We start from the raw sequence: 9,695 nt of genomic DNA on the forward strand, positions 1-9,695 counted from the left end.
ACAATGCAAAACCTCTGGTCCATCTGTGTTCAGCCCATTTGGGTGTGTTACAAAGGACATGGCCGGTTTGGCAGGAGCACATCCATACCTAGCCAAAGCTCCCCAAAGCACTGACCCCACAGCCGTTCAGCCAATTATGCACTTGGCTGAGCTAAATAAAACGCGAGAGCCTCGTTGGGACGACCTCCGAACTCCAGTCAATTATTTATCTGTGGCTAAAAACAGGGAACAGATAATATCGCCCAGACAGGATGCAAAGTGACAGCAGGAAGCGGGAGGTTATAAATGCGGGTGAGTCAATATGAACATGAAATAAATGACACTGAGTTTGTAATGAACGAGAATTGCAGGCATCTGTTCGCAAATGCTTTCTTTATGTGGTTGGCAGCGTGGATGTAATAATTAACACGACAACAGCAAGTTAGGAACGTGCATGGGCAAGTTCAGTACACTGGCTATAAAAGTGAACACAGCAGTGTTAAAACATGCTCTCCCCCCCCAAATAAATAATCTAATAAAAATGCAGATAAATCCTGTTAACTGTAATCTATACAATACATCTGAATAACAACTCTGTTTAAATGAAATACTGCATTTCCTCAAATAGCAGCCATCCTTCTAATAGATGCCGTGCCCAACTAATGACTGGGTGCGTCATTCCACGTCAAACAAATAAAGGCCCTAATCAAACACATACTTTTTACAGACGGGGAAAATTTACCTCAGTAATTACTTCAGTCCACAGAACGTATTGTTCAAACACAATACTTAACTGCTGAGCCCATTTGAACTTTGAACATTGTTGCTAACCAAAACAGCAGCGCCTACCATAAACAGTCTCCTTATATGAATTCAAGTGTGGGATCCTACCACATGTGGTAGGACGTGTATTCGGGATGATTCTACCTTATGTGGAAATAGCATCTTTAACGAAGGTTAGCATTATATTAAAGGTTTATTATGCTACAGCGTCACGGCACGGCATAAGCCAGCTAGCTCCTCGACCTTCAAACCCAAGCAGAGCTTGACGTGCACCTCCAAAAAATTCTAACCTAGCTCCAACAGCGACACGGACCGCAAAGCTGTAATTGGTGGGTCTGCAAGTACATCACTTCCGTGTTTCCTGCCTGCGAAAGCGGCCAAAAACAAAAGAAAGAATGCCGCAAATTGAGCAAAGGAATAAGCAATACACAGATATGAGAAGTTGAATATGACATGGATATGAATGATTTCAGAGAACATGTACAATCAAAGCGACTGACGTTCCACATTGATTAGTTCCAGTTCCAACAACAATCTGGATGTTGCTTCAGTTGCCACTATTCACTACTGAGGAAGCTCAGAGTTGGGGCTGCTCCCTCTCAGGAAAACACTGCCCCTAACGTTCTGATGGAGCATTGCAACTCACACACTCACTCCCAGCCCCTGCCAAAGAGCTATAACAAGACGCCGCATAGTAGCAACTACGGTTTACATTTTCATGTGCTCACTGCAATGTTACGTCTGGGGAGCAATGCGCCTCCAGTCCGTGGTGTTTTGATGCATCGTTCCATAATATTTGAACCAAGTGTCATTATTTAAAGGAAGAAAATGGTCTAATATTATTCTACAATGAGGAAATCTTGCAATCCCCTTGACTTGGCCATATGTGACCACTCTCGCAAGAGCAGTCCAAATTGGAATTCGGTTTGCAGCTCTGGCTGGGCCATTCCGAAACCTTTAATTTTCTTTACTTTCTACATCATATGCACAGTATACTGTATAATGCACAAACACTGGAATTTTGCATTGGAGACATAAACAACATCCCTTCAGCCCGTAAAAACAAGCAAGCTCACGAGCCATTGACCTTGGCATGCTGTAAATTGGGCTTACAGCTAATTGGCATGTCTTATATGCTCAGAAGGAACTAAATTTAGGTGTCGAACTATACCTGCACGTCTATTCTCAGAATCCCGTGCTACAGGGGCTCTATAAGTAGCCCTGGTATCAAGGCTCCTCTGATTAGGCCGTCTGAGAATAGTCTGACCAAAGACTATCAGGTCTTCTTAACTTAATGAGGATCAAACCAACTGGGTTACCTGCATTGCTAAAGTTGGGAGCGTGCAGGACAACAAGTGTGCATTGTGTCATTCTAATAGTCACACAAGCACATTTGAAGAGCCGGAGGGGGACATAAAATACATAATGCGCTAACTAAAAACAGACATCCTGTTACACACACGTATAATTGGAGCAACACACACACACGTACACACACACACGTACACAGCAGGAGGTAGTTTGTTCGTCTGTATCCCCCCCCAACCCCCACACACACCCCCGCCTACAGAAGCTTGTTGCTCCAACAACTGAAGCCTCAAGCTAATGACCTCCCCTGGCGTCGTGCGTGTGCGCGTGCATGTGCGTGTGTGCGTGTGTGTACAATAGGAAGAAATGCATCTCCCTCACAAAGAAGAAACAGGAGCTTCACATGGACATAAAATGAAAGCGGAGCCAAGAAGAAAGGAGGTTGTGGAGGGTGAGGGAGGAAGAAGGGGGTTCCCATAATTATAAACGGGGAGTGAGAGCAGCAGACAGAGAAGTTGGGGTATAAAACAGGAGAATAGCCCTTGAGGAGGAGGAGGAGATGAGAGGAAGGTGAGAGTCTTCAGTGAAGCGGCCCGGGCCAATCCACCTCCAATTTCCTCAGGCCTGACTGATCGATAGCAGCAGTAATTACTGGTAAACGCTCTGAGCTTTGGGGAAACAAAGTTTACCTTCCTCAAGATTGCAATTAAGCACTTTTGTCGGTGTGTATTTGTGTTTATTTGTCCTCCATGTTTTGCACTTGCCGCCCTGTCTCATGTCCTCCCACTGTTTTGTCTTTTTTTGGCCGCGTAATTGTGGATCTACGTTCCCACAATTTCGCATCGATGCTCGCAAAAGTGGAGCTCGGCCGACTCTAACACGGCCCATGATCGATCCCTCTGCCCTCAGCAGCCCTACCCCTCTAATGTAATAAAGCAGGCCGCTCCCCCAGACAGCACCAATCAATCTACAGAGCCATTCATCCTGCCTCCGGGCTCAGCCGGCCGACACTAACTGGGGAAATGGAGACAGAGCTCCATCGATCATGGATAAACACTCATGTGCACACGCACGCGCATACACACACACACACAAGGCAACAATAAAAACACAAACAAACAAAAACACATCATCTATACCTGTTTGTGCATTTCGATGTTGAGGCCATATGACATCTCGTAGTACTGCAGAGGACAGAAAGCACAAGTTAGATGGTTAGATGTGTAAAGTCACACACACAAACAACTGAAGCCCACATGAGCAAGTTCTTTGGCAACGGAGGCGAGGGAAAAACTCAATATTCAACTTTTCTTTGGGTGTAAGCATCTTTGGGCATCTTGAAAAGCGTTACATAAGCTAAAAACATGATCATTATTTTTATTATGAGGAAGAAACCTTGAGCACAACCAATACTCTATGTACAGTTTGGTGTGCAAAATAATGCGCTACCATTGTCAAAAGTTGTGAAGGGTACCATACGGTACTACTTTCTGGTGAATCTCCATTCGAGTACTAATCAAAGAGGTACGGTACCGAAAGAATCGTGTTGAACACACTGCAGCACCATGATTTGTCGAGTTTTGTGGGACATAAAAGACACCTATTTTCCAACAAAGCTTTCGGCATTCTTCTTGGACTAAACCAAATCTATTGTCGTCTTCTTTGCGTCATATCTCACCATGACAAGGCAACACATGCCTGATCAGTGTCACATTCCAAATATGCTTTTTGAAAACATTGCTATTATCTACCCATGCAAGGACTAATGGGAACTCTCGGGCAAAAATTTCAATGTAAAGTCACAGGCAGTCCACTATTTACACAAGATTATTTTAACTAGGAGTACTTGATAATTATCGGGCCGATACGAGGAATTAGGACTTCATATCGATACAGCCGATAACATTTAAAAATAGCTCCGATAACCGATTTTAAAAAAGCTCCAATGAACCGAGGTAATCCATACTGTGCTCTAGGTGCGTTAGCGTGTGCAAATCGAGCGCTCCTTTTCTGTGACATGCTGCAAACGTCCTGTCGTAACTTACTTGTAACTCACTTGCGTTGATCGAGAGGGGGTTCTTTGCTGTTTCAGAGGAAGACATGTCGCATGCTGGTTGCAATAAATGCTCTGCATTTATCTGCATGTGTTGAGCTTCAACACATCAAACCTGATCAGCCACCTGAGACGATAGCATTGCTGCGATGCCCAGGGCTTGTTCCTATCGCCGCAACATTTGGAAAGTGCAAAAGGTTTGCCAGAGACAACCGGAGGGCTTTTGTCGGCTAGTATCCCACTTGGAGCCACAATTTGTACTTTTGAGCTGGCACTATTTTTTTTAATATATATTTTGTTAGTGATGCCATGATATTTGGTAAGGACAAACCTAAAGGTACACTTTGTCAAATCCAGCCTTGTTTGAGTCGTTCTTGCCTCCAGAAACTACAGTTAAATCTAAACGTTAAAAAAAATTATATATAAAACATATATATATAAAAAGTTATTGGTTATCGGTATTGGCTTTAAAAAAATATATAAAATGCATCCCTAGTTTTAACTGAAAACGAGTAAAAACTATGTCCTTTTGGTCGTTTGATTAAAACGACAACTACATTTCAGAAACTAAAAATGCAAATATCGTTTCCTTAAAACAGCTTGTTCTCCAAACTTGTGCAGCACAAAATAAAAATGACAAATTTCATGTAATGCCATAATCTCGACATATACTGCACACAAACTAATGACAAAGAATACAACAGACACATACTGATCATCAGCCAGTGCATAATGCTAACTCTAACTTGGTTATATAAGCAACAAAACAACCATTTTGGAGCCTAAGAGGACAAAAATTGAAAACGTATCACAACTTTAGCACTTTTTTACTGTTTAATCACTGAAATCACTGGCCTGGAATGCATATTAAACTAACCAAGAAATGTTTTGTATGTGTGTGAAAATAATTTCTTTACTTGGTTACAAATGAATGACTGATCAATTAATTGAAGCAATTGAGTCAAAATGGGTTGCACTATTTGGCCCCAACCAGCGGAGGCACTGTTGATTCAGTCTCAAGTAAGTTGCAATATAAAGAAGATCAACATGACGTCAACTATGGGAAGATGAGCTACATCCTAGCAGATATACAATATGTATATCAACGATTTTCATCAATTAATGTAAAATAACAAGGATCAAGGACATTTAATTGTACGGCCATTCGTAAATATAGTGTTTTTTTCAAAATATTTTAGTCATAAGAGTCATGTGGAGAAAACAGCACTTCAAAACGGTGGTATTCACTTCCCCTTTTTTAACACGCACAAAAAAAGAATGATCGCTTTCGGCGTGAGCTGACAGTTCAGAACACAGACAGGGTCTGATGAGGACACGCCATCTTTCTCAAGGGCACTTGCATGTTTGAGAACAAAATTTTTTTTAAAAGTGTAAATGGATCTCACCATGACATAGTGTCTCTGCATCTCAGTCTTTTCACTGGCCAGCTTCTCACACTCCAGCTTCAGGCTGAAAAAAAGCAAACACAAAGTCACACTTTGTCACAGTGCAAAGCACCTCTGGCTTCTCATGCATACATTTTATTGCTATAATTGTCTATCAGTGTATGTTTTTATAATTCACATTTGTGCGGTTGTCTGCAGCCTTACAATCCCTCTCTTTTGGATTAAAAGAAATCCGACAAAACAAACCAGCAACTTGCGGATCCTCCGGCGGTTTCTACCCTACAATAGATAATAATAAGACAACGTATAATCCTGCTTTTTCATTTTGTCTCTGATTAAAGCTTCCCGCAAGTGCACAGAATGGAAAGAATGAATAGTGAAATGGAGAACATGACTCTTCCTGTTGAACCGTGACAACCGCGGCGTGTTGGCCCTGCAGGCTGTTTGCGCAGTGTCACTCCTGCCTTGTGTCACGATATGTTTACACATCGCTGGATTTCACCTGTCGCACCGCCACCCAAAAACAAATAAATACATGAATGCAAAAGAAGGGAAAATAACGAGTGATTTATGAGACCCAAATGGCACTCATCGCCGCTACTTGGACCTACCGCAGCGTGCAAAAACCCCAAACCGGATGCCTGAGCGCGCCGCATGCTTGCGCTTTTCTGAACCCGATCTGATGTTTATGGGTGAGTTTGAGGCCAGTTTTTCTAACAGGAGGAGGGTTGTTGTGGCTGCCTAGCATGCATACAGTAGATTACAATGAGACCGATAAAACACAACAAGAGCATTATCCACCTGTGGTACTGGGCCTGCAGGAACTGAAACTCCTCCTTGATGCGGTCCAGGGATTCAGGAATGGTGAACTTAAAGGGCTGGCCCGGAGCCTGATGGGGCGTCTAATGTAAACACAAACATGTTATTATTAAAGTCACACAGTGGACCACAATTTGTGCAGTCTGGCTGCACAGTCACCAAAGTACATACATTGACATGGGTATAGATAGTACACAGTGCTATCTGTCATCCAACATGAACACACATGAACGACTATGACTGTTTCAACCATACTGAGGACCACAATGTGCATATAATCCAATCCAGACTCATGCCATTTGGTTTACGGTATAAACACTATGGTCCAAGTCATCTCAATTAACATGATGACAGCTTAGACGTTTCAGTATATGTTGTGGATGTTAGCATTGTTGCATGTGTGAATGACATGGCTGCTGTTGTCTATAGCTATCTATCTATCTATGGATTCAATCCAGGCTCACAACATTTTCTTTAACACTACCCGAAATATCTATCTGGCTACCTAGCTATTGTCCAACATAAATAGACACACAAACGTATTATTATTTGAGCCATACTGTGGACAACAATGTGGGCTCCAATCCAGATTCAGACCATTATGTATATGACCCAAAACACTACCCCCAAATAAAACTCAATTAACACAATGACAGCTTCGATATTTAGATGCATGATGTGGATGTTAGCATTTTAGCATTAGTGAATGACATATAGCTGTTGCTGTCTCTCTATGGATCCAATCCAAATTCACACCATTTCATTCATGGTGAAACACTACACCAAATATGGTTGCTATCGTCAAACACAAACATACATATAATTATTAATGAGATGCTGTTAACCACAATGGGAATGGGAAAAGACTCACACTACTTTGATCATAGTGTAAACGCTACCCCAAATAAAGCCATATGTCTACACACTGTATATCTGTATATCTAGTGTCTAATGTAAATACACACGCACACGAACATACGATTATTAAACACATACTGTGGACCAAAATGTGCATGGGATCCAATCCAGACTCACATCATTTTGTTCACGTTGTAAACACTAAACCAAATATGCTTCCTGTTATCAATCAGACTATCTATCATCAAACACACACCCAAACAAACAAATGATTATTAAAGGCATACTGTGGATAGCAATGTGGGATCTAATCCAGACTCACACCATTTTGTTTATTGTGTAAACAATATACATGTACATCCAAATCTAGCTGTAGCTATTATTACAATGTGGACCACCATGTGCATGGAATCCGATTCAGATTCATAACATTTTGTGTATAGTGTGAACACTATTATCCAAATCTATTATCTAAATCTATATATCTCAGGATGTTACAGGCAGGTGATGAACAGCAAAGACACAAAGGGTAAGGGGACAGGTCGGGGAGGGGGGAGTCTTACCGGGTGTCGCCCCTGGGGGAACATTGTTATCTCCGGAGAGGGGAGAGGGGGGTGCTCCCGTTTCCGTCTCAAGCAAGGCCCCCCACTTTCGAAGCACCAAAACTCGGGGTGAAGTATAGGGCTGCTCCGGCTCACCAAGCCATCCGGAACAAAACAAACCGGCTACCGTGCTCCTCTTTCGGGTTTTTTCTTCCCTGCTCCCCCGTCGACGAAGAACCGGGTGAGGGTAGTCCTGTGTATATTCCGAGTGAGGGAAAAAGTAGACCCAAAGAAACGAATCCGCGCTGGGTTAATTGCGGTGAAGAGTCAACACTTGACTCGTGGAATCGTAATTTTGGTGTATATGTACGTCCTCGTCCACTTTTACTGGGGAAAAAAAGGAAATATGTTGTTAGTTTGGCTAACAACTACTTCCACGGCGGCGGCGGCGGCGGCAGAGGATCAGCAGTAGTCCTCTGTCCTGCTGTAGTTCCCTTCAATGGCAACTTTCTCACGCGGTTTCACGCTCCAAGCTAACCCACTGCTGTACGGACCGCCCACCGAAGCGAATGCCAGCCAATCACAAGCGGTGCTCCACGTGGGGCTCATGAGGTGGGCTGAGCCGCTGACCAATCGCCGCGGCGCACACTGCCCCGTGGCCGTTGACCTGGTTGAGCTGTCGAAGGGAGCTGGCCAATTGGAGCGCTGCTACTTAGGAGACAAGCGAGCCAGGGGGAAGAGAGGGAGAAGGAGAGGAAGGGCAGGTCTAGACTGTCAATCAAAGTAACGTGGCACAAGAACGTAAACGGGCCAAACACACACACACACCCACGCACACACGCACGCACACGCACACACACACACACACACACACACACACACACACAACAAATACTGGTTTTCTTTCTTTTAGTGGCTGCTGTTGTTCCTAACAAGTGTCATGACAAACCAACCCTCTTCTTCTACCAACAGTCATGTGATAAAATTAGGACACCCCATGAAGTGCGTGCAAGCCAGAAAAAGGCAGCCACTGTTATTGGTAAAACCTAAATAAACAAATGTGAAAAAAGTAACAAAAGTGCTGGGACACTGGACAAGGACACCCAGTGTGTATTTTTCTACTCTTGTTTTGTCCACTTTTGTGACATAATCCAAACAAAAAGCTACACGCACATGCAGACTTTAATCCTTTGAACCCTAATTTAACCAGAGTTATTAATCATAGTCACAAAAGAGTTAACTTTCAGGAACAACGCTAGGTGTAAAGCAGCGCATTGTGTCGCAAGATTAAAAAGAAGTTAGTCACTGTTATTGGAGCACTGCTTGAGACCCCTGTTCTGTTGCAAAAAAAAAAAAAGCACCCAAAAAGCCAAAGAAAAAGCAAAACACATGCAGATCTGATCCTTGGAACATCATAACTGCAAATTTTTTCCAGATTTTATGGATAAAATAAAATAAAATAAAATAAAATAAAATAAAATAATTGAGTGAGTTGTATCTTAACTTACCTCTCCTGTTAACTATACATAAGGGTTATGTAACCTCTAGCATTACTAAACAGCACTTAAACTGAAAGGACCGAAGGGGGATGAAATACTCGGTGACAAACAACAGATGTGATAAAAGTACACCCAGGTCATGATTGGTGAGCTGGCACGTAAAAAAGCCAGCCGTGTTCCACTTATCCCATCTAAGCACTCCATGTGGAAAGCCCCTCAGGCCTACGCTGACTTGTGATTGGCTTGGAGGGCTCGACCCCTCGCCCTTTGACCCGTGCAGCGGCTGATCCAGTGCATATGAGAGACTCCTGACTGTGACCAGCCGTGACCTTTTCTCACAGCTCTTACCGACACACACGCACACACACGCACACGCACACACAGGTGTTGTTCAGTGGGTGGTAGTGTCGGAGACTGGCTAGTGTCCATCTTTGATCCCATTTTGTCT

General features: G+C 43.1%; 1 protein-coding gene across 2 annotated transcripts in view; it reads right to left on the reverse strand.

The window, feature by feature from the left end:
• Positions 1-8,268, reverse strand: part of LOC129179454 (transducin-like enhancer protein 1) — a 36,016-nt gene extending 27,748 nt beyond the window's left edge. For both annotated transcript variants that reach the window (XM_054772689.1, XM_054772688.1), the window contains exons 1-4: positions 7,770-8,268; positions 6,331-6,431; positions 5,530-5,593; positions 3,210-3,254 (exon numbers count right to left, since the gene is read on the reverse strand). In XM_054772689.1, the coding sequence (XP_054628664.1) occupies positions 3,210-3,254; positions 5,530-5,593; positions 6,331-6,431; positions 7,770-7,793 (234 nt within the window). In that variant the 5' untranslated portion in view covers positions 7,794-8,268. The remainder of the gene's footprint in view (positions 1-3,209; positions 3,255-5,529; positions 5,594-6,330; positions 6,432-7,769) is intronic.
• Positions 8,269-9,695: the final 1,427 nt, after the last annotated feature.

The sequence above is a fragment of the Dunckerocampus dactyliophorus genome, chromosome 4 (assembly GCF_027744805.1).
Source record: "Dunckerocampus dactyliophorus isolate RoL2022-P2 chromosome 4, RoL_Ddac_1.1, whole genome shotgun sequence".
In the NCBI taxonomy this organism is placed as follows: Eukaryota; Metazoa; Chordata; class Actinopteri; order Syngnathiformes; family Syngnathidae; genus Dunckerocampus; species Dunckerocampus dactyliophorus.